This window comes from Perca flavescens, chromosome 15 (assembly GCF_004354835.1).
Source record: "Perca flavescens isolate YP-PL-M2 chromosome 15, PFLA_1.0, whole genome shotgun sequence".
Lineage (NCBI taxonomy): Eukaryota > Metazoa > Chordata > Actinopteri > Perciformes > Percidae > Perca > Perca flavescens.
This window is the reverse complement of record NC_041345.1, coordinates 2,203,151-2,228,405: the sequence shown is the minus strand read 5'-3', so window position 1 is coordinate 2,228,405 and position 25,255 is coordinate 2,203,151. Positions and strand designations below refer to the sequence as shown.

The following is a 25,255-nucleotide window of genomic DNA, read 5'->3' as shown; positions in this document are numbered from 1 at the left end:
ATATTGCATCAGTGTCATTAGGGACAATAAAGCCATGAACCCTTGGTTTGTTTTCCTCTTCCAACCACAGACAAAAACACAATTCAAACTTCTTTTGACACTTTTTATTACTTCACTTGGTCATGTTTCTGGTACACAGAGTTCAGTTGAATAATAAACTAAAATCAAACTCATATTTGCGATTCCCCCTTGACTTAAATTTCACAGTCAGGACCCAGAGACACACACAAAAAACATCTTTCTCTCTCACATTATTATTATTATTATTAGGCATACTGGTGTAAAATAACCATGCGTGGCTTTGTGATGTCAGAGAAAACGCCACCATCGTGTGGACAAAAGCAGGAACTACAGCTAACTCGCTCACAAAAACCTCCTCCACTATCGTCAGCTTTTAAGTTAAATCCTCTCCGCCGCTAAAACTACAAATGTTCATCCCTCATGTAATACAGTGTCAGTGCAGCACAGCGGTGCGTTTTCACTTCCACAGACTTTTACAGCAAACAGTAACGCCGCTCTTGTGAACGAGTAGAGACCCGAAACAGAACTGCTCCAAAAATAAAAAATGGAGCATGAACTAAAAAGGGTTCATGGAAGCATACACCCATCTCTAGACACACAAACAGAAAGAGACAAAGACAGAAGCGACAATGCATTGCTGAAGCAGTGCGCCTAGGGATGGGTGTGAGCACTTGAGTTTGCCAGCTGGGATTGTGGCAAGTTTTTTTTTTTTGGTAGTGTTTTCTTTTAAATCAGCTGTTGCTAAACTGGCTCAAGATGGCGGCCAAATATCATACCAAACAGCACAGTAACGGCGGTGGCTGGCAGGGCGGGGACCGCTGGTTTATTTTCCGATGATCTTGCTGACAAACGAGTCCAGCTCTTCATCGTCTTTGATCCCCACAAAATGGTCGACAATGTCACCTCCCCGTATGGCGATTACCGTCGGAACGGCAGACACCTGCGAACAGACCACGTTATGGGTTATTAGACTGCTACGTTTTGGTTTAAAAACTAATATCTTTTGGTTTACACCTGCCGTCCAATAGGGGTGGGGGAAATAAACCGATAAAACATGGTATCGCGATATTTTTCGTGGCAATACTGTATCGATAAACCGACGCCAAGTATGGATCTTTTAGGATATACGTGTTGGTCAGTCTGTCTGCTTGACTATCACATTTTGCAGCAATGTAATTGAAGTGAGATGAACAAACAGAGAAATGTGTCTTTTTAGATACAACAGATGTTGACACAATTGTCCTTTTGGGGACATCATTTGAAATTGGGAAAAATCTGAAGTTGGAAAAAAAGTAATATATTGCAATATGTCGCAGAATATTACAATAGGTTTAAAATCGCAATAAGATCGTATCGTGACATGAGTAGTCGGGATGATATCGTATCGTGAGGCCTCTGGGGATAGCGCAGCGTTTCAGAGCTTCTAAAACTTTAACATTTTGAAACTCTGCTGGCCCCATTTTGGGTTGAAAGCCCCGGGGCTGGTGGCCGGGTTGGCTCAGTGGTAGAGCAGGCTCACATGTACTGAGAGGTTTATGCCTGCGATATGCGTTGTCAGACGGGTTCATATTAGGCCTGCACGATAAATCGTTATAAAATTGCGGCCTTGATTCACCCTTGTGATTTAACTTCGATTTACTTTTCTTTTTTTCCTCCAATTAATTAATTGAAAGCATTTGACATTGACATGTTTTAATTATGTAAAGACATGTTGAAGGAGTCCAGATAGAACATGTATCAGGGCCAGATTTAGTTAAGATAGAACCTGTATCAGGGCCATATTTAGTCCAGATAGAGCCTGTATCAGGGCCATATTTAGTCCAGATAGAGCCTGTAACAGGGCCATATTTAGTCCAGATAGAGCATGTATCAGGGCCAGATTTAGTTAAGATAGAACCTGTATCAGGGCCATATTTAGTCCAGATAGAGCCTGTATCAGGGCCATATTTAGTCCAGATAGAGCCTGTATCAGGGCCAGATTTAGTCCAGATAGAGCATGTATCAGGGCCATATTTAGTCCAGATAGAGCCTGTATCAGGGCCAGATTTAGTCCAGATAGAGCCTGTATCAGGGCCAGATTTAGTCCAGATAGAGCCTGTATCAGGGCCATATTTTGTCCAGATAGAACATGTATCAGGGCCAGATTTAGTTCAGATAGAGCCTGTATCAGGGCCAGATTTAGTCCAGATAGAACATGTATCAGGGCCAGATTTAGTCCAGATAGAGCCTGTATCAGGGCCATATTTAGTCCAGATAGAGCCTGTAACAGGGCCATATTTAGTCCAGATAGAGCCTGCATCAGGGCCAGATTTAGTTAAGTGTGTTATAGGTCACCATTTCTGGTAGCCTACTGTAATTAAATGGCCAGTATGTACTTTATTTTCATTAAGGTTATCAATCTCCGCTGTGCTTTTCCTACTATGACAGGTCAACATGTCAGCGGTGAAAAAGGTCCATATACAAAACTCCAAAACAAATTCAACACATTGTCTCACCCCGTATTCGATCGCCAGGTCTGTGTGATCGTCTATGTCAACTTTTGCCATGGCAACGCGGCCTTTCTGTTTTGCAACTGCCTTCTCCAACCTCGGCCCAAGGATCTTACAGGGACCACACCACCTAAAAGACACACAAACGCAACAGGTTCTTCATTCTTAAAGAGGTAGTCCCGTGTCCTTCCTCCATGTCCTAAGATGAGTTATGTGGATTTCATGTCAACTGCAGAATGGTTTCTAGAGATGCACAGATTACAACTTTCTTGGCCGATTCAGATTTTCTTTGAGTTAGGGCAGCCGATACAGATTTTAAAGATTTTAGCCGATTCGGATTTCATTTTTTCTAACCACTTTACAGCACACACACATTTTTTTTTCCCTTCTCTCTTTTCTTTAATAGAAGATTTTACAAAGAACACAGAACATGTTTTGAACAGATAATGGATCACTATACAATATAACTATATAAATTACTCCTGGTGTTGGACATTCACACACATCTAAAAAGCAACGTTAGAACCATTTCCTTCTTTTCACATCTAATATCACACTAAAGAAATGCGACTATGGTTCTTGGTGTGGTCCCTCCACGCCCTACTGTCTCCATGCAGGTGTTGCATATTACAAACTTGTTATCTTCTGCACACACGCTGAAGAATGTCCAAACAGCTGACATGTTGCAAGTTAACTCACCAGGTTCCCTACATGTGGGAGAATAGTGCCGACACACAGAATATAAGTTCAGAGAAAGGAGAAAGAGAGCGTGCTGTCCCATCCTTGAGAACTGTAGCTCTATAACTTCTGTTGTCAGTTAATTGCAGCGTTGACCGGCATGAAGTCGCCATATGTCAGACTGACCTGCAGCTCGCCGGTCATGGCCGAGCACGTGAAAACCGGCCAGTTCCGGTCACCGGCCGGTCTATCGGTGCATCTCTAATGGTTTCATGTGTCTTGGAGGAGCGAGGGTGTTTTGGACACGAGGTTAAAGCAACACTCCTACAAATCAATTTAATTCATAGTATCAAATCAAGTTATCTCAGGACACTTCACAGATAGAGTAGGTCTAGACCACACTCTATAAATTAACAAAAACACCCAACAATTCCAATAATTCCCCTGAGAGCAAGCACTTCAAGACATTTTTTTAAAACTTGAAAAACGCAGGGTCAGTCTTAGAAATCACAAAAAAAAATAAAATAAAAAGAAATGTAATTATCGTTGTTCAGGTAAAATGTGCAATTAATCGCAATGGTGATTTAAGGTCATATTGTGCAGAGCAGCAGGCATCAGGTGCTTTTGTATCACGGAAACAGTCTAAAAGTAGACCTTTTTGGAACAGGACCTGTAAAACAGGTTGTGGGACTGAAAGTGTTGGCCATGAATTCCCTTTAAATTCATACGGAGAGTCAACGCTAGATTGGCAGTCAGGAATTTTCCTGCACGGACACATTTTTGCCTCACCCCAAAAATAGGTTTTAGCCAGCCCCAAAAGGAAAAATCACCAGCACCAAAACGATCAGAACGGAGAATAAAAACAGCAACTCAAATCCTCTCTGAATGAGTTTAAGAGCAATATACCAAACATCCGTTGAACGAGCAGAACTTAAAAACCTGAATATAATCGCTAATCTCAGTTTAATCTCCAGAGTCGGGCTGTACTGGACTCTCCCGCTGATTTATTTAAATATTAATATTATTTTATAGTTTTGTTGATTGGGAGTTTGACTTATTAAAAAATATACATTTTGTTTATCAGATTATCAGAAATAACAGGAAAATGCATAGATTTGTCAAATGACGTGACACAGATTCGTTGCCTTTACTGTACGCGGGATGATCCTGCTTACTGCTGTATGTAGGAGTACACAGTAACTGCTTTCTGTAGGACAGAGTACACAGTAACAGCTTTCTGTAGGACAGAGTACACAGTAACAGCTTTCTGTAGGGCAGAGTACACAGTAACAGCTTTCTGTAGGACAGAGTACACAGTAACAGCTTTCTGTAGGGCAGAGTACACAGTAACAGCTTTCTGTAGGACAGAGTACACAGTAACAGCTTTCTGTAGGACAGAGTACACAGTAACTGCTTTCTGTAGGACAGAGTACACAGTAACAGCTTTCTGTAGCACAGAGTACACAGTAACTGCTTTCTGTAGGACAGAGTACACAGTAACAGCTTTCTGTAGGACAGAGTACACAGTAACAGCTTTCTGTAGGACAGAGTACACAGTAACTGCTTTCTGTAGGACAGAGTACACAGTAACTGCTTTCTGTAGGACAGAGTACACAGTAACAGCTTTCTGTAGCACAGAGTACACAGTAACAGCTTTCTGTAGCACAGAGTACACAGTAACTGCTTTCTGTAGGACAGAGTACACAGTAACAGCTTTCTGTAGGACAGAGTACACAGTAACTGCTTTCTGTAGCACAGAGTACACAGTAACAGCTTTCTGTAGGACAGAGTACACAGTAACTGCTTTCTGTAGGACAGAGTACACAGTAACTGCTTTCTGTAGGACAGAGTACACAGTAACAGCTTTCTGTAGCACAGAGTACACAGTAACAGCTTTCTGTAGCACAGAGTACACAGTAACTGCTTTCTGTAGGACAGAGTACACAGTAACAGCTTTCTGTAGGACAGAGTACACAGTAACTGCTTTCTGTAGGACAGAGTACACAGTAACAGCTTTCTGTAGGACAGAGTACACAGTAACAGCACAGTAACAGCACAGAGCACACACAGTAACTGCTTTCTGTAGGACAGAGTACACAGTAACAGCTTTCTGTGGGACAGAGTACACAGTAACTGCTTTCTGTAGCACAGAGTACACAGTAACAGCTTTCTGTAGGACAGAGTACACAGTAACTGCTTTCTGTGGGACAGAGTACACAGTAACTGCTTTCTGTGGGACAGAGTACACAGTAACAGCTTTCTGTAGCACAGAGTACACAGTAACAGCTTTCTGTAGCACAGAGTACACAGTAACTGCTTTCTGTAGGACAGAGTACACAGTAACAGCTTTCTGTAGGACAGAGTACACAGTAACTGCTTTCTGTAGCACAGAGTACACAGTAACAGCTTTCTGTAGGACAGAGTACACAGTAACTGCTTTATGTAGGACAGAGTACACAGTAACTGCTTTCTGTAGGACAGAGTACACAGTAACAGCTTTCTGTAGCACAGAGTACACAGTAACAGCTTTCTGTAGGACAGAGTACACAGTAACAGCTTTCTGTAGCACAGAGTACACAGTAACTGCTTTCTGTAGGACAGAGTACACAGTAACAGCTTTCTGTAGGACAGAGTACACAGTAACAGCTTTCTGTAGGACAGAGTACACAGTAACTGCTTTCTGTAGGACAGAGTACACAGTAACAGCTTTCTGTAGCACAGAGTACACAGTAACAGCTTTCTGTAGGACAGAGTACACAGTAACAGCTTTCTGTAGGACAGAGTACACAGTAACAGCTTTCTGTAGCACAGAGTACACAGTAACAGCTTTCTGTAGCACAGAGTACACAGTAACAGCTTTCTGTAGGACAGAGTACACAGTAACTGCTTTCTGTAGGACAGAGTACACAGTAACTGCTTTCTGTAGGACAGAGTACACAGTAACTGCTTTCTGTAGGACAGAGTACACAGTAACAGCTTTCTGTAGGACAGAGTACACAGTAACAGCTTTCTGTAGCACAGAGTACACAGTAACAGCTTTCTGTAGGACAGAGTACACAGTAACTGCTTTCTGTAGCACAGAGTACACAGTAACAGCTTTCTGTAGGACAGAGTACACAGTAACAGCTTTCTGTAGGACAGAGTACACAGTAACAGCTTTCTGTAGGACAGAGTACACAGTAACTGCTTTCTGTAGGACAGAGTACACAGTAACTGCTTTCTGTAGGACAGAGTACACAGTAACAGCTTTCTGTAGGACAGAGTACACAGTAACTGCTTTATGTAGGACAGAGTACACAGTAACTGCTTTCTGTAGGACAGAGTACACAGTAACAGCTTTCTGTAGGACAGAGTACACAGTAACAGCTTTCTGTGGGACAGAGTACACAGTAACAGCTTTCTGTGGGACAGAGTACACAGTAACAGCTTTCTGTAGCACAGAGTACACAGTAACAGCTTTCTGTAGCACAGAGTACACAGTAACAGCTTTCTGTAGGACAGAGTACACAGTAACAGCTTTCTGTAGGACAGAGTACACAGTAACAGCTTTCTGTAGCACAGAGTACACAGTAACAGCTTTCTGTAGCACAGAGTACACAGTAACAGCTTTCTGTAGGACAGAGTACACAGTAACAGCTTTCTGTAGGACAGAGTACACAGTAACAGCTTTCTGTAGCACAGAGTACACAGTAACTGCTTTCTGTAGGACAGAGTACACAGTAACTGCTTTCTGTAGGACAGAGTACACAGTAACTGCTTTCTGTAGGACAGAGTACACAGTAACAGCTTTCTGTAGGACAGAGTACACAGTAACAGCTTTCTGTAGCACAGAGTACACAGTAACAGCTTTCTGTAGGACAGAGTACACAGTAACTGCTTTCTGTAGCACAGAGTACACAGTAACAGCTTTCTGTAGGACAGAGTACACAGTAACAGCTTTCTGTAGGACAGAGTACACAGTAACTGCTTTCTGTAGGACAGAGTACACAGTAACAGCTTTCTGTAGGACAGAGTACACAGTGACTGCTTTCTGTAGGACAGAGTACACAGTAACTGCTTTCTGTAGGACAGAGTACACAGTAACAGCTTTCTGTAGCACAGAGTACACAGTAACAGCTTTCTGTAGGACAGAGTACACAGTAACTGCTTTCTGTAGGACAGAGTACACAGTAACTGCTTTCTGTAGGACAGAGTACACAGTAACAGCTTTCTGTAGCACAGAGTACACAGTAACAGCTTTCTGTAGGACAGAGTACACAGTAACTGCTTTCTGTAGGACAGAGTACACAGTAACTGCTTTCTGTAGGACAGAGTACACAGTAACTGCTTTCTGTAGGACAGAGTACACAGTAACAGCTTTCTGTAGGACAGAGTACACAGTAACAGCTTTCTGTAGGACAGAGTACACAGTAACAGCTTTCTGTAGGACAGAGTACACAGTAACAGCTTTCTGTAGGACAGAGTACACAGTAACTGCTTTCTGTAGGACAGAGTACACAGTAACTGCTTTCTGTAGGACAGAGTACACAGTAACTGCTCTTCTTTCTGTAGCTGTTGTGTAACCTCACATGACTTGAGAATGGACTCCGCCCTGCTCAGTAAGATGTGTACGTGCTTGTTTATTTTTAACAGCAAGACACACACACGTTTGTGGCACTATCTTTGTGGGGACCCGTCATTGACATAATGCATTCCCTAGCCCCTTACCCTCACCTTAACCATCACAACTAAATGCCTAACCTTAACCCTTACCCTAACCTTAACCCTTACCCTAACCTTAACCATCACAACTAAATGCCTAACCTTAACCCTTACCCTAACCTTAACCATCACAACTAAATGCCTAACCTTAACCCTAACCCTAACCTTACCCTCACCTTAACCATCACAACTAAATGCCTAACCTTAACCCTTACCCTAACCTTAACCATCACAACTAAATGCCTAACCTTAACCCTTACCCTAACCTTAACCATCACAACTAAATGCCTAATCTTAACCCTTAACTAGAGCTGGGCGATTTGTTTCCCCTAAAAAAAAAAATAAATAAATAAAAAACTCGATTTACAATTCGATTTCCTCCCCACTTCCATTTAAAACAAAATAACTGAACTGTAAATATATTTAAAAAATATATATTTATTGTATTTAATTAAAGTGCATCAACAAAATTGCAAAGGCAAACCCTTTCTCTAAGTGAAAAAATCGATTTTTTGAAAATATGAATCGATTTGACCTACCAACTCGAATTTTAAAACACACACACACACACACACACACACCAAGAGTTCTTTTACTGGGGAAATATCACCTTCGTTTCAAGATCAGTAATGCTATTAACGCCAGATTCCTAACCTACCTATGTTATGCAACTTAAATATGCTAACATCTCATCCATACCAGGTAGTAGATTACACAACCTTCACCTGATGAGAAGGTTAAGAGATAAAATAAGATAATAAAATGTTCAATCCCCAGAGGGGAAATTCAGGTCTTGCCGCAGCACATGATAAGCCGCCTATACGTGATAAGCGATTTGCTCTCTGCGCACTAGGGCTGAGCAATATATTTATATTGTGATATGAGACTATATATAGTCTTAGATTTTGGATATCGTAATATCGGGATATGACATAAGTGTCTTTTCCTGGTTTTAAAGGCTGCATTACAGTAAAGTGATGCACTTTTCTGAACTTACCAGACTGTTCTAGCTGTTCTATTATTTGCCTTTTCCCCACTTAGACATTATGTCCACATTGCTGATGATTATTTATCAAAAATCTAAGTTTGAACATATTTTGTTAAAGCACCCTAGAATATCACCGCAATATCAATATCGGGGTATTTGGTCAAGAATATCGTGATATCAGATTTTCTCCATATCGCCCAGCCCTACTGTGCACTGCTAGGTAGGGGCATCATCAAGGGTGGCAAGGAAGCTATTTCCTGTTTTATCTCATTGGTCGCGCTTTCGAAAAAAGGTCAGCGGCAACTACATCAAAGTTGAAATAATCATGGGTCATCTGTCAGTCCAGACAGTAATCAGGGTTCATAGGCATTTTAACAAATACTTTCCCATTACTTTTTGGTAAATTTCCATGACTGTGTGTTCCTGAAAATGTCAGTCGACATTCTACAATAAGAATACCAATCTGAGTTAAAGTTGACCCTCAGAGGTTTAACTATAAAATGAATGATAATGTCTGTGGTTCATAGTGGGATTCATCATATCGCTCCCCGAATACAACGCTGAGGTTAAGACGAAGTGAAAATACATTTATTAAATCACATATTATTATGCTGTGTTTAAAAAAACAAAACAAAAAAACAATTCCATGACTTTTTTCAAAACTTACTGGGTCTTTTTATGTTTCCAAAACCTTTCCAGGCCTGTAATTTGCATTTTATTTATTTATTTTTTCTTTTTTATTCCATAACTTTTCCAGGTTTTATTAAAACCTGGAACCGCGGTACTCACTGTGCATGGAAGTCGACGAGCACGGGCAGTTCGTTTTTGATGACCCGGTCTGTGAAGTCCTCGTGGTCCTGCACGTTAAAGGAGACCTCGCGGCGGGAGGTGTGAGGGAGGGAGCCAGGCAGCGTGCGGGAGGGAGAGAGGAAGGAGGGCCGCGTCGGGGCGGACTGCAGCGAAGTGGAAAAGGAAGAAGAAGAAGAAGAGAAGGCAGCGGATGCTGGGAGGGAGCGGATATCTTTCGCAGAGAGTGTCCAAAGTCTACGTACCAGCAGCCTGTGAGCCATCTGCGAGAGAGACAGGAGACAAAAGAACAGAAGACCAATGTTCAGCTCTCACTTTCAATATCTCTTCCTGGTACAACCAACTCACCATCAAAACACAAAACATTAGGGCTGTCCTCGACTAAAGAACTCCTTAGTCGACTAACACTTATAGGATTTTGTCGACTAATCGATGAGTTGATTTAATTGACAGAGCTGTGAGCTTTGAGAGGTGGTTAAGACTAGAAAAGCACAATATAAATTAGAGATGGCCCGATACCACTTTTTTGCTTCCCGATACCGATTCCAATACCTGAACTTGCATATCGGCCGATACCGAGTACCGATCCCATACCAGAGTGTCATATATTTCATTATGTTTTAACAGCTGTATACTACTATCCCTGTATGGATGTGATATGATGTATAACAGCTGTATACTACTATCTCTGTATGGATGTGATATGATGTATAACAGCTGTATACTACTATCTCTGTATGGATGTGATATATATATATAACAGAGTTATACATCATAACAGTATCTGAGCCGATACCGATACTGGTATCGGAACATCTCTAATATAAATGTAGTTAATTAACCATCTGTGAAACTGAGTTTCTCCACAATTAATCCTGCAAAAGCTCCACTTTTAATCTTGTGTTTACCATAAATGTGCTCATAAGTTTCTTGGAAATGAGTAATTAAGCATGAATAAGCATAAAAAATGACTAATCGACTAAAGAAATCTTAGTCGACTAAGACCAAAACGACCGATTAGTCGACTAAGAGGTGGCAGCCCTAATGAACAAGGCTTTCACGCATAGTGAATCACGCTGCCAAAAGAACTGGCTCACCCCACATGCTCCCCTATCTGAGCTGTACAATCGCTCTGTGATCAGGAAAGCCAACCTGATCACAGAGGACCCCTCTCACCCCCTCCATCACTCCTTCCAGCGTTTTAGGGTACCATAGGCCCGAAAAAACATCTACAAGAAATCCTTCATCCCATCTGCAGTAGCCATATTGAACAGCAAAAAATGAACACCACAGTCAGCTGATACCTCAACACCCCATGTCTTGTTTTTATAAGTCTGTATGAATGTCTCTTTGTAACTGGAGCCTTGTCAAAGACAATTTTCTGGAACCCTGTGTAACAGACGATAAAGTATTATCTTATGTTGATTAAATAGAATTCTTAAGAGATTAGGGCTGCAATTAATGACTATTTTAATTGCGAATTAGAGATGCACCGACAGAGCGGCCGGTGACCGGAATTGGCCGGTTTTCAGGTGCTCTGCCATGACCGGCGACCGGCAGGTCAGTCTGACATATGCAGATTTCATGCCGGTCAACGCTACAATTAACTGATAACAGAAGTTATACGAGTTACAGTTCTCAAAGGACGCACACTATAGGTCTTGTATCAGCCTATAGGTCCTGTATCAGCTTATAGGTCTTGTATTAGCCTATAGGTCCTGTGTCAGCCTATAGGTCCTGTGTCAGCCTATAGGTCCTGTATCAGTCTATACAGTGATGAAAATAAAGTATTTTGAACACCCTGCTATTTTGCAAGTTCTCCCACTTAGAAATCATGGAGGGGTCTGAAATTTCCATCGTAGGTGCATGTCCACTGTGAGAGACAATCAATAAAAAAATCATAATATGATTTTTTAACTATTTTTATGATACAGCTGCAAGTAAGTATTTGAACACCTGTCTATCAGCTATAATTCTGACCCTCAAAGACCTGTTAGTCTGCCTTTAAAATGTCCACCTCCACTCCATTTATTATCCTAAATTAGATGCACCTGTTTGAGGTTGTTAGCTGCATAAAGACACCTGTCCACCCCATACAATCAGTAAGAATCCAACTACTAACATGGCCAAGACCAAAGAGCTGTCCAAAGACACTAGAGACAAAACTGTACACCTCCACAAGGCTGGAAAGGGCTACGGGGAAATCACCAAGCAGCTTGGTGAAGAAAGGTCCACTGTTGGAGCAATCATTAGAAAATGGAAGAAGCTAAACATGACATCTCCCTCGGACTGGGGCTCCATGCAAGATCTCACCTCGTGGGTTCTCAATGATCCTAAGAAAGGTGAGAAATCAGCCCAGAACTACACGGGAGGAGCTGGTCAATGACCTGAAAAGAGCTGGGACCACCGTTTCCAAGGTTACTGTTGGTAATACACTAAGACGTCATGGTTTGAAATCATGCATGGCACGGAAGGGTCCCCTGCTTAAACCAGCACATGTCCAGGCCCGTCTTAAGTTTGCCAATGACCATTTGGATGATCCAGAGGAGTCATGGGAGAAAGTCATGTGGTCAGATGAGACCAAAATAGAACTTTTTGGTCATAATTCCCCTAACCGTGTTTGGAGGAAGAAGAATGATGAGTACCATCCCAAGAACACCATCCCTACTGTGAAGCATGGGGGTAGGGGTGCACCGATCCGATATTTGGATCGGGTATCGGCCCCGATATTGACAAAATAGCTGGATCTGAAAAATTAACAGATCCTCGTGCGGATCCAGTTTTTTTTTTCTTTTCACTCCGTCGCAGCACCGGGCCCGTTAACTGTAGAGATGGCCCGATACCACTTTTTTGCTTCCCGATACAGATTCCTGAACTTGCGTATCGGCCGATACAGAGTACCGATCCGAAACCAGTGTGTCATATATTTTATGTTTTAACAGCTGTATACTACTATCCCTGTATGGATGGGATATGATATATAACAGCTGTATACTACTATCCCTGTATGGATGTGATATGATGTATAACAGCTGTATACTACTATCTCTGTACGGATGTGATATGATGTATAACAGCTGTATACTACTATCTCTGTATGGATGTGATATGATGTATAACAGCTGTATACTACTATCCCTGTATGGATGTGATATGATGTATAACAGCTGTATACTACTATCTCTGTACGGATGTGATATGATGTATAACAGCTGTATACTACTATCTCTGTATGGATGTGATATGATGTATAACAGCTGTATACTACTATCTCTGTATAGATGTGATATGATATATAACAGCTGTATACTACTATCTCTGTATGGATGTGATATGATGTATAACAGCTGTATACTACTATCTCTGTATGGATGTGATATGATGTATAACAGCTGTATACTACTATCTCTGTATGATGATATGATGTATAACAGCTGTATACTACTATCTCTGTATAGATGTGATATGATGTATAACAGCTGTATACTACTATCTCTGTATAGATGTGATATGATATATAACAGCTGTATACTACTATCTCTGTATGGATGTGATATGATGTATAACAGCTGTATACTACCATCTAGGGCTGGGCGATATGGTTGAAAACTGTATCACGATATAAGTTTTTCATATCGGTCGATATCGATAATTATTGATATTTTTTATGACCTATTTAAAATAAGGACCAGGAGAAAAATATATTAAATTTAAACATTTTTATTTAAAACTTAACCCTGCTCTGATTATAATCCCCTCAATTATAAAAGCAGAAATGTCAACACAACCATGGAAAACAATTAAAATGTAAACAGGTCTAAAATCACAATGAACACTTAACAATTATCTCTTAACATTAAGGTGCAAAATTAATGAATAAGTAAGAAATGCTTAATAAAGTGTCATAAAATAGTGCAAAGTGTTAGGGGAACTATTTTCTGCAGGTTTAGTGCTAGGTTGGTAACCTGGCTTCTGGACAGTGCTCAGCATGTCTGCCTTCGTTATTTCTTTGTAGCGTTTAGTAAGGCGCTGATGCAGAGTACCTCTCCATGGTGCTCTGCTGCTTGTGCCGTGTTGCAGCTGCAGATGTTGTTGGACGTTGATGGCGAATACGGCTGTGCTCGAAAGTGTGAGCGCGGCTAAAGTGGTAAAACAAGTTTATGGTATTACCAGTGTTGGTGGGGACGACGGTCTGACGACATTGGTCTGACTACGGTGAGACTTATAAAATCCCCAAAACTGCCATACTGACTTTTCCTGTTTTATCAACAATTTCCTCGCTCGCTCCGGCACTCACTTTCCACTCCACGCCGGTTCTGTTATTGAAGAACACGAGACAGCGATGTGGCGCAACCAAACTTGATACTGTTACATGATTGGCTGTTAGAGTGTCACTCCCCACGTTGCTAGGTTGCCAGAGAGTGAGGGCCTTTGTTCATGCAACCAAACTTGATTCACAACCTCTGGTTTCTTCTGATGAAGAAAAACAAGTTATCGAACGTTTTATCGACCGCATTTTCTATTGATATTGATTATGTGTCTATCGCGATACATATCGTTATCGTTTTATCGCCCAGCCCTACTACCATCTCTGTATGGATGTGATATGATGTATAACAGCTGTATACTACTATCTCTGTATGATGATATGATATATAACAGCTGTATACTACTATCTCTGTATGGATGTGATTTGTTGTCGGTCTGGCTCAGGTTAAACTCTTTGTGAAACATGAACAAACACAAACAATGAATGTCGTAGAACTTTCTTTTATTCTCCAGTTTGACAGTCAGTTATAAGGGAAAAAGAACATAAACTACTTTAATGTAGATTTTCTTTAGGGCTTTATTACGTGGTATTGGATCGGTGCATAAACTCCAGTACTTCCGATACCGATACCAGCGTTTTAGGCGGTATCGGAGCCGATACCGATACTGGTATCGGTACATCTCTAGTTAACTGCGTAGCCTTTTCACTCATGGTAGTAACTTCATAACACAACAATTAATAACCCACAACTACCTCTTTAAAAAGGATAAAACACCCTAGCATACAACAACATGCAGTTTCTAACACTAATAATTTTACATTTACAAATGTAGCTACACTGCCGAATGGCATGCTGGGTAACATTACAGCTGCTAGCCTAGCTAGCCAGGTAGCATAACAGTCTGTTAAGCTGGGAGAGGCTCCGGTCGCTACTGCACATTCAAGAACCGAGAAGAAAGTTAGCTAGAGGATGAAGAAAGTCAGCTAGAGGATGAAGAAAGTCAGCTAGAGGATGAAGAGAGTCAGCTAGAGGATGAAGAGAGTTAGCTAGAGGATGAAGAGAGTCAGCTAGAGGATGAAGAGAGTCAGCTAGAGGATGAAGAGAGTTAGCTAGAGGATGAAGAAAGTCAGCTAGAGGATGAAGAAAGTCAGCTAGAGGATGAAGAAAGTCAGATAGAGGATGAAGAAAGTCAGATAGAGGATGAAGAAAGTCAGCTAGAGGATGAAGAGAGTCAGCTAGAGGATGAAGAGAGTCAGCTAGAGGATGAAGAGAGTTAGCTAGAGGATGAAGAGAGTTAGCTAGAGGATGAAGAAAGTCAGCTAGAGGATGAAGAAAGTCAGCTAGAGGATGAAGAGAGTCAGCTAGAGGATGAAGAGAGTCAGCTAGAGGATGAAGAGAGTCAGCTAGAGGATGAAGAGAGTCAGCTAGAGGATGAAGAGAGTCAGCTAGAGGATGAAGAAAGTCAGCTAGAGGATGAAGAAAGTCAGCTAGAGGATGAAGAAAGTCAGCTAGAGGATGAAGAAAGTCAGCTAGAGGATGAAGAGAGTTAGCTAGAGGATGAAGAGAGTCAGCTAGAGGATGAAGAAAGTCAGCTAGAGGATGAAGAAAGTTAGCTAGAGGATGAAGAAAGTCAGCTAGAGGATGAAGAGAGTCAGCTAGAGGATGAAGAGAGTGAGCTAGAGGATGAAGAAAGACCGGAGATACACCAGAACAACGTGTGCTCAAGAGAGGAGCCGTCTGTTGTTGCCCGTCGCTCTAACGTTACTCGGCCGTGCTAACGTTACAGGGCTAACGTTAGACGTGTCACTTCAAGCATGCAGCGGAGCAACATTATGAACGCAATCCACCTCCGGTCCCGCTACAGACAGTTGAGAAAGACGGGTTCAGAGCAATGATTAAAACTCTGGATTTAAGAGGTCTCGCCTCGCTGAAATATGTCCTCCAACCTACTGACGTTATTCAAACAGCGGAGCTCCGTTCACTCGCCCACTACAACAATACTACATCCTAACTTACCTGTGGCCAAGGTAGTGGTTATACAACTGGCTTACAACTATTTGGTTTTGAAAGGGAAACAATGTTAAAGTTGTTTGCATGTGTATTCATTCGATTTGAGTTTATTTTACTACTTTGCAGTTTGCACAATACAAATAGTTTAGCTTCTGTAACTGTTTCATGGATTCCCCTTCATATAAAAAGTTATTTTACAATGTCGTGGAGCCAAACCCTTTAGCAATAAAAGCTTTTAGTAAACATGACATTAACATGTTTGAGATATTCTATGTACTCATGACAGTAGAATAAGCCATTATAAACCTATATAAAAGGTGGCCCATTATTATTTATTTAAATTTATTTTAAGAAGTTTGATTACATTATTTTCAATTTGAATGCACAGTTGTTTTTTAAATAACAAATAAATAAGAATTCAATACATTACATCTATGTTATTTTGTCTTCGTTAGGAAAGTAATGTTTAGTTAGGAAGGTCTGGTGCCTTCACTCTCTTCCATATGCTGGAAGGAAGGTATGAGGTGGAAGGTATACAGTTTATTATTAATTCAGCGACGGTATCGGATATCGACAGATACACAAAGCCCTGGCATCGGTGCATCTCTAGGTGGTAGCATCATGCTTTGGGGGTGTTTTTCTGCACATGGGACAGGGCGACTGCACTGTATTAAGGAGAGGATGACCGGGGCCATGTATTGCGAGATTTTGGGGAACAACCTCCTTCCCTCAGTTAGAGCATTGAAGATGGGTCGAGGCTGGGTCTTCCAACATGACAATGAGCCGAAGCACACAGCCAGGATAACCAAGGAGTGGCTCTGTAAGAAGCATATCAAGGTTCTGGCGTGGCCTAGCCAGTCTCCAGACCTAAACCCAATAGAGAATCTTTGGAGGGAGCTCAAACTCCGTGTTTCTCAGCGACAGCCCAGAAACCTGACTGATCTAGAGAAGATCTGTGTGGAGGAGTGGGCCAAAATCCCTCCTGCAGTGTGTGCAAACCTGGTGAAAAACTACAGGAAACGTTTGACCTCTGTACTTGCAAACAAAGGCTACTGTACCAAATATTAACATTGATTTTCTCATCTGTTCAAATACTTATTTGCAGCTGTATCATACAATAGTTTTTTTTTTTTTAGAATATGTCTCTCACAGTGGACATGCACCTACGATGACAATTTCAGACCCCTCCATGATTTCTAAGTGGGAGAACTTGCAAAATAGCAGGGTGTTCAAATACTTATTTTCCTCACTATAGGTCCTGTATCAGTCTCTAGGTCCTGTATCAGTCTCTAGGTCCTGTATCAGTCTCTAGGTCCTGTATCAGTCTCTAGGTCCTGTATCAGTCTGTATCAGTCTCTAGGTCCTGTATCAGTCTGTATCAGTCTCTAGGTCCTGTATCAGTCTCTAGGTCCTGTATCAGTCTCTAGGTCCTGTATCAGTCTATAGGTCCTGTATCAGTCTCTAGGTCCTGTATCAGTCTGTATCAGTCTCTAGGTCCTGTATCAGTCTCTAGGTCCTGTATCAGTCTCTAGGTCCTGTATCAGTCTCTAGGTCCTGTATCAGTCTGTATCAGTCTCTAGGTCCTGTATCAGTCTCTAGGTCCTGTATCAGTCTGTATCAGTCTCTAGGTCCTGTATCAGTCTCTAGGTCCTGTATCAGTCTCTAGGTCCTGTATCAGTCTATAGGTCCTGTATTAGTCTGTAGAAGCCACTCCCGAGCCCCGAGCATCTCAGCTGTTAAACAGGTGGTTTGGATCTTTATTGAGTCTCATAGCCCTTTTTACTGGAGTAAATATCCTCAAGGGAGGGTAGGACACTCCCTATTGTGTGTTCAGTCTAACAAACTACTCACAAAATGCGAATATTTGCTCTTTTGATGTGATATCAGAGCTTCCTGTCAGGATAATTTAGTTATCTATGGGACTTGGGCTGCTTGCCAGACAAAACCAGACACTTAAATAAGTCAACCTGGGAGCTGTAGCAGGAATTTCTTTTCCTGGCCTTTTAGAAGAGCAACAAGCAATACATAAAATAATTATATACGCATATTATATTCTTATACGCAGTATACCCACTAGGAAAGCTCCACCGTTTCCATATACCGCTTAAAAATGACACGCAACAACATACTTTCAGTTATATTTTTGATACATTTTGAATTGTCATCTGTTATTTTCTTCTTCACATAGGCTAAATAAAAAAGGGATTTCCACCGTAAATGCTGCTTATGGGTACTGGAACACGCTCAACGGTGTTTTAAGCCCCCCCCAACATCTCCTTCCAGGCAGCGCTGCAACCATTGACTTCAAGGCACCTTAAAGGCCCAGACACACCAACCCGACAGATCAGTCTCCCCGAGGTCCAAAAAGTGCCTCAGAACACACTGAAGAGACGCTTATGCTTTCGCTTCGGATTATAATGAAGCTTTATAAGCGGAAATGTACTCGATAATCGATTTAGCTGCAGTTTTTACTTGTGACTACTAGGGCTGCAACAACCAATCGATAAAATTTGATTACTAAAAAAGTTGGCAACGAATTTAATTATCGATTTGTTGTGTCGCGCAACTATTAGGCCACCTAGTCGCGGAGATAAAAAAAAAATTTGAGTTGAGCGCACTGCTGGCTGCAGGAGGAGCGAAAAGAAAAAAAAAAGAGCAGAGCGGGGTAGAGGAAATACGGAGAGAGACCGGAGAGACCCGTAACGTTGTTCTGAAACACTCGGCGGAGGCAGAGAAATCAGTACGACCCGAGTCATCCGAGGTGTGGGAGCATTTCACACTAAATCATTCAGAAACGTGTTAATTGCAAGATAAGCAAAAGCGACACGGCATGGCACGGGCGCACCACGGTGATGAGTCAGCACCTAAAACCTAAACATGTTGAAGTCCTTGATGAGGAGGAAGGGAGTTCAACAGCAGGGTAAAGTCACTACACTATCCTACTTCTGTTCCGGTCTGAAGGGAGGAACGTACCGTCCCTCCAGGAGCTCTTCTGGTGCTGCCGTTTATTCGTTATCCAGCTGACTAGCATGACAAGCTAGCGTTAGCTCGGTAATAACAGTAATAAAGCAGGGGGGGTATAGTTTGCAAGACTAAAGACACGGTTTTATTCACTCGCCTTTTTTGGCCCATTAATTTTTCAATCTGTTATGTATATTATGTGCTTTGTCCCATATCAGTTATTGTTGACAAATATAATAGTGTGTGGTGTATAAATGAACTTAACTTGCACTACAATGATGGTAATAATTTAATGAATAAGTGTGTGTGTGTCTGTCTGTCTGTCTTGTCTGTATCTGCTATTTGGGTTACTTACCTTTACACAACTATTAACTAAAACAATAAGTATGCATGTATTGAGTTGATGTAAATGAATGCTTTTTTTATCAGATTCATCGATTAATCGAAAAAATAATCAACAGATTAATCGATTATTAAAATAATCGTTAGTTGCAGCCCTAGTGACTACGCTTTAGGGCTTGAAAATGTAACGGTGAAACAAAATTGGATTTCGAAGCGACCCAATCGGAGACTTCTCACTGGCGCATACTGAAAGTAGGAGTGGGAGATATTGACAAAAATGAATATCTCAATATTTTTTTTTCAATATCTCGATATCCAGACGATATTTTTGAAATCCTTCAAAGAAATGTGTGCAAACTGGCAAAGAAGATCCAGTTGGTTTTTTGACTTGCTGCATTTGACCTATTATTGTATAGAATTACAAGTACATAACGATATGAGACATTATTATTGATTTAAACATGAACCAAGTTACTGTACTAACCGATTTTGACAATAACGATAATTAGACGATATCCTTTAAAAATGTGTTTTTAAAAGTGAGTTACTTAATCACTGATGATAATAATGGGCACAATGTTGAATGAAAACAGTTCTTATTTATTTTCTTTAAAATTTAAGTATTCAAGTAAAAAAAATTCAAAAGACAAAATACTAATACTATACGGCTCGTTCAGAATACGATCTCATATTGTACTAAAATAGTTCAACGAAACGTGTTTCTGAAAACATTTGAAGAGAGAAATAGGCCGTGCGGTTGCTGAATCTGTCTTCATTTCAGATCAACAAAGGTCAGTTTAGAAGATTTTCGTCAGATTTTGAGAGACTCTAGTCACGCTCATCCCGCTCCCCGTTTTCCGGGTTAGCTCTCCACCAATCAGATTGGTCATTGAGTCCGACTGCCCCTCTGACGCAACAAGTCAGGTCGGCCCAAATGAAGGCCGACGGCACGGGACACACCGAACAGACTCGAGGCACCGACCTCGCCAGTAGGGCTGGGGAAAAAAATCTATTTAATTTAAAAATCGAGTTGGTAGGTCAAATCGATTCATATTTTCAAAAAATCTATTTTTTTTTCAGTCCAAGTACAGTATAAATAATTTGGATGTTTAACAATCTTTGTTGCACACTGCACAGTGACTTTTCACTTAGAGAAAGGGTTTGCCTTTGCAATTGTTTATGTTGATGCACTTTAATTAAATACAATAAATATATATTTTTAAAATATATTTACAGTTATTTTGTTTTAAATGGAAGGGGGGTAAATCGAATCGTAAATTGAGTTTTTTATAAAAAATAATGCCAAAATCGCAGATTTTTTTAGAGGATAAAATCGCCCAGCTCTACTCGCCAGACTGTCCCACGGCCGATTATCAGCTCGGTGTGTCAGCGCCTTAACCATCGCCTAATCCTAGTGGGGCGTTTGGGGGGGGGGCTTAAAACACCGATAAACATTGGAACATTGAGACTGGCTTTATCCATCACTTAAATAGTTAATTAGTTAGTTAATTTGCACTCTTAATCAAGCATTAATGTTGTTTTAGGACATTTCTGTGGCTTATGAGGTTTAAAAATCAAGCTTTATTGAAGATTGTGGACATACAGCAGAAAGCACCATCTCGTGTACATCTTAACAGTGTAACTTATGACGTAGTTTACCTTATTATTAACCGCATGGGCAGCAACACGTATTATTAGTACGGCTGCTAAACCTGCCGGGCTGTTTGTACTGTCCTTCCAAGTTAATTGAGGTCGTTTCTCTCCTAACAGCCATGTTGCTCTGCTGTTTACACACTCAAACACAAGCAAAGATGTACAAACAACCGAGCTTAAAACATTACACGTTCGCAAATATTTCCAAAATAACGACTGACCCCCTCGGTGTATTTAGGGCATCTTATGTTTGCGTAATTAACCCACGTTACGCATGACTTTGCCCTCTTCGTCCTCCTCCCCACGCCGTCGCCTCCTCTCGCTGAGAGACACACAAACACTCAGTCCGTACAGTCTCACAATAACATAATCTCAAATGTCACACACAGCACTGATATATTCAAACAATACCATATGCATTCTCCGTGTTTACCTTGCTGCTGCGGCTTCGCTAGCGTTGATCTTGGCCTTCGCGGACCAACCAAGTACTTCCGCTTTGGTGCAGCAGATAAAAGGGACCGGGCAGCTCTTTAGCGCCTCTCACATTACTGCAGCCAGGAGTATATAAAATATTATTATTGTTCATTTTTTTCAGAATACAAAAATACAAACAAACAAACAAGGCACAGTTACAAATCCACTTCGGGTTGAGCATATTAACAAAAACCTAGGAGCTTATACCTTACAAATCAACATAGATAATGATATAAAATAAGATAAATAAAAAAATAAATAGAAGGGGCTATCTCAAATTAAATTAAGAGTTTCATATAAATAAATCAATTCAAGGGCTCTTTTTTTAAATCTTTAACCCGTTTCAATGACTTGCACAAACGATTGAACTCATTCTTCCAATGGATCAGGGAGGGTTTGGTCTTAAAGTATCTACGTTAATATATAAAATGTTTTCCTAGCAGCACCAAGTTGTTGAGAACAAAATCTATTTTCTTATCTTCAGCAAAAACACCAAACTTAACATTCTTCATTGTCAGAGGTGGGGCCAGGAGGCGAACTTGCGTTCCCCATTGGCGTTCCCGAAGGAATGTCCCGCCCTACTTTGCCTTGCTTTGCTTCTGATTGGCTTAATTTAGTATTCTTAACCCTAGAGCCGTTAACCAACCAACGAAGGCAACGACTACTAGCCAATCAGAGGCAGAGTAGGGCGGGATATTCGGAAAATAGAGAGCCGAAGTCACGCCCTTCTACTTCCGGTCCATGGGACCTATCTTTCGAAAAAAATATGAACGAGGGTCAATGGAGAGATAATAATTATTTTTTTATCCAGTTTGAATTGAGCCATGGATTACAAATATGATGTTCGTCAATTTAAAACATTATTTTTCAACCGAAGAAAGTCTCCGTTTATTGTTAAACTGTTGAAGTATAAGACTATGAAAATACGTAATTAGAAAGACTACAAACTTCATGGATGACGTCTCTCTGAAGCTACGATGTCTGTCTGTGTATCGTACCGGGGATGTAAGGTTACTCTAATGATCAGAGGATCTCTCTCGTTCTTTTGCTTCTCTGCTGAGAACACTTGACTGGATAAAACACAGCAGTTACGATAACGTTACATGTGTTGTGGAACAGAGCTAAGCTAGCTAGCTAGCGAGCAAACCAAGCATTAAGCTAGGTGACGTAGATTGTGTGAAACGGGAGATGTAGTCCACTGAGCGGTTTCACACTAAACTAAGTGGTACTATGACAAACCTACGGGTAACTGAGACTTTCTTCGGTTGAAAAATTATCTTTTAAATTGACGAACATCATATTTGTAATCCATGGCTCAATTCAAACGGGATCAAAAAATAATTTGCCTCTCCCCGTTCACTACCGTTCATATTTTTTCTGACATTAAGGTCCCATGAGGTCCACCGGAAGGGGCGGGACTTCGGCTCTCTATTCGCTTCCTGGCCTAACCCTTCTCCAATTAGAATGAGGAGATGTCGTGACGACACAGCGCCCCGCCCCCAGAGATCACGGTAGCCTCCCCCTTCCGGCATCTTGGGAGGATACCCGCCAGCACGAGTTCATTGTTTACGTTTGTAGCAGAGGAGCTTGTTGTAATTCCTCACTATTTTAGAATGCCTGGAAAACACTGCTGTGTAATAAACTGCTCCAGTTCCTCACATGACTGTCGCGGAAACCGTAAGAAACCGGTGTTACAGTTTTTTCGTGTCCCTACATGGAAACAGCACGAAGGAGAGCACGTCTCCAACGTGACTAGTAGACGTCGGATTTCTTGGGTGGCTGCAATTAGAAGAAAGGACATTACTTTCGACCACATCCCCCAGTCGATGAGAGTGTGTTCTCTGCATTTTCATTCGGGTAAGTTCTCTAAAAATGTCTTTAAATGTGTTTATGTTGTCGGCTCTTAAAGCCACAAAGTGCACCTGACGTTGTAGCCTAGCCTGCTAGCTAGCTATATGTCAAACTGTTGATATTGTGTACATTACGTTATGCTAGCTTGTCTGTGAAACGTGCTCGCTGTAATGTTTGTCCCACACAGCGGTTCTCCACACTAACTTTACCCACAGACTTTGGAGGACATCCCGAGATCTTTTACCGTACTGGGTTTTGTTAAGAAATGTCTAAAAGACGTGTTCGTTTGATTTCTGAGGAGGAAGGAGAGGCTTGGGTCGAACTGAAAGATTAAGCAAAAGGTTTAATGAACAACACGATGAAAACGACATGACAAAAACAAATGTTACACTGCAGCTGACAGCAGACTGAATTCATGCTTCTCCTTGTGGAGTCACATAAAAACAGCCCCGAATATTTCTCGGGATCAGATTTATATTCCTTTAGGAAATAATTGTTTCCCTTGAATGAAAAGTCTCTCAGGTTAAGGGACGCACCTCTGATTTCCGATTTTTTTCAAGTTTACAGAGATACACATTTTCTTTGTTCTAAACACGTCTGGTCTAGCAGAGAGTTGCTCCCCCAAAAGAGACAACCGTTACCTTTCCTGTGGGGACAATGAGTCTCCTACAGTATGCTAAATGACAGATATGACCTAATTAATTCTTTAGAAACTTGAGTTTGGAGTGAGGCTGTCAAATGCTGATTAGACTTAATCAGTATTGAAACAATCTTTTTCGACTCAGTTTCAGTGTCACTCAGTCTCACAACAGTTTACATTTTTAAGTTGCCTTTTTTACCTAAAAGTATATTGTACTAAAACATAAGCATGGTTTTAATTTTTTTTATCTTCAACAGTTTGCCACCTTAAAGCATTGATTACATTGATGGAGTTTTCATAATGACATTTTTCTGTTCTAGGTAAACCATCATATGAGATGTTGGAGAACCACCCTGACTGGAAACCATCTTTGCGGTTGGGCCACAGTGATGTTAAGAAAACAGATGAAGCGAGATTTCAGCGGCTAGTAAAGCGCAGGACCCAGCAACACCAGGACCAGCAGCTGTCGGCACAGGACCAGGACCAGCACCAGGACCAGCTGCTGCTGCCACAGCAGTCTTCATCTCCGGCACAGGAATGTGTCCTCTGCACATGTAGACGAGATGTTATCAACTGTCTTTTGGAGGAGAACCGAAAGCTGAAGGAGGAGCTTGAAGAGTTTAAACATTTAAACGCTGTGATGATAATTCCTCGAGCCGTCTTTCCTGCTCCGTCTCTAACCAGACTGATGTCATGAAGTGGCGTATGTACGACATGCCAATTCGTATGCCATTATGGCATGTTATCGAGACGCATTAATCACTTTTAGCGTGTTTATCAACGCCGTTTGGCCGCCTTTGACCTACATTATGTGTGAATTTTCGCATAGCTAATGGTCTAAAGCATACCTGCAAACTTGTCGCTTTTCAGCAAAAATCGCTGTTTTGAATGGGAAACTGAAACATCGCCCCACGGGACGCTAGTTACGGTAACAACACTACACCTGACAGCAGGTAACGTTAGCCTAGCGTTAGCTAGCAGCTGGATTAAACACGGTTAAAATGCTGACAGATAAACGGTGTAAAAGTGTGTCTGGATTTCACTGGAGAGGATTGTAACACCAGTCTATAGCTGCCGTTGTCTGAAAAACACAGATGTTGTGTTCACTTGAAATTCGCTTCGCAAGCCTTGTGCTGCATTCAAAGTTGTTTTTCCCATCCAGTGACTGTTTTTGTCGTTTTAACAGGAATTTACTGGTGAAATAAGTTATTGTTTTTAATAAATCATTTAATTTTGAGCCGACTGTTGTTTTGGGTGACTTTTTCTTAATTCTTTAGATCAACTATCACATGTGTCACCTTTTTCAGCCCTTCTGAGTTTGAAGGTATGATAAACGGACGTAAGGGAGGTTGGTGGGGGGGTGGGGTCA

General features: G+C 41.2%; 2 protein-coding genes across 2 annotated transcripts; one reads left to right on the top strand and one right to left on the bottom strand.

The window, feature by feature from the left end:
* Positions 1-89: 89 nt before the first annotated feature.
* On the bottom strand, positions 90-21,453 carry txn2 (thioredoxin 2). Its single transcript, XM_028599876.1, has 4 exons — positions 21,355-21,453; positions 9,667-9,947; positions 2,517-2,640; positions 90-961 (listed from the first exon to the last, which is right to left on the bottom strand). The coding sequence occupies exons 2-4, from the start codon at positions 9,945-9,947 to the stop codon at positions 845-847; spliced, it is 522 nt and encodes a 173-aa protein (XP_028455677.1). The 5' UTR covers positions 21,355-21,453; the 3' UTR covers positions 90-844.
* Positions 21,454-22,872: 1,419 nt separating this feature from the next.
* On the top strand, positions 22,873-24,844 carry LOC114570290 (uncharacterized). The gene is made up of 2 exons (XM_028600550.1): positions 22,873-23,252; positions 24,207-24,844. Exons 1-2 carry the CDS (start codon positions 23,009-23,011, stop codon positions 24,581-24,583), a joined length of 621 nt encoding a protein of 206 aa, XP_028456351.1. The 5' UTR covers positions 22,873-23,008; the 3' UTR covers positions 24,584-24,844.
* Positions 24,845-25,255: the final 411 nt, after the last annotated feature.

What these genes read in the sequence shown, in the direction of transcription:
- txn2 (XM_028599876.1), bottom strand. Translation starts at nt 9,947, where the DNA reads ATGGCTCACAGGCTGCTGGTACGTAGACTTTGGACACTCTCTGCGAAA. An exon ending in CTCGTCGACTTCCATGCACA is followed by an intron (nt 2,641 to 9,666) that starts GTGAGTACCGCG and finishes TGTGTCTTTTAG; the next exon opens with GTGGTGTGGTCCCTGTAAGA. An exon ending in ACCTGGCGATCGAATACGGG is followed by an intron (nt 962 to 2,516) that starts GTGAGACAATGT and finishes GTCTGTTCGCAG; the next exon opens with GTGTCTGCCGTTCCGACGGT.
- LOC114570290 (XM_028600550.1), top strand. Translation starts at nt 23,009, where the DNA reads ATGCCTGGAAAACACTGCTGTGTAATAAACTGCTCCAGTTCCTCACAT. An exon ending in TTCTCTGCATTTTCATTCGG is followed by an intron (nt 23,253 to 24,206) that starts GTAAGTTCTCTA and finishes TTTCTGTTCTAG; the next exon opens with GTAAACCATCATATGAGATG.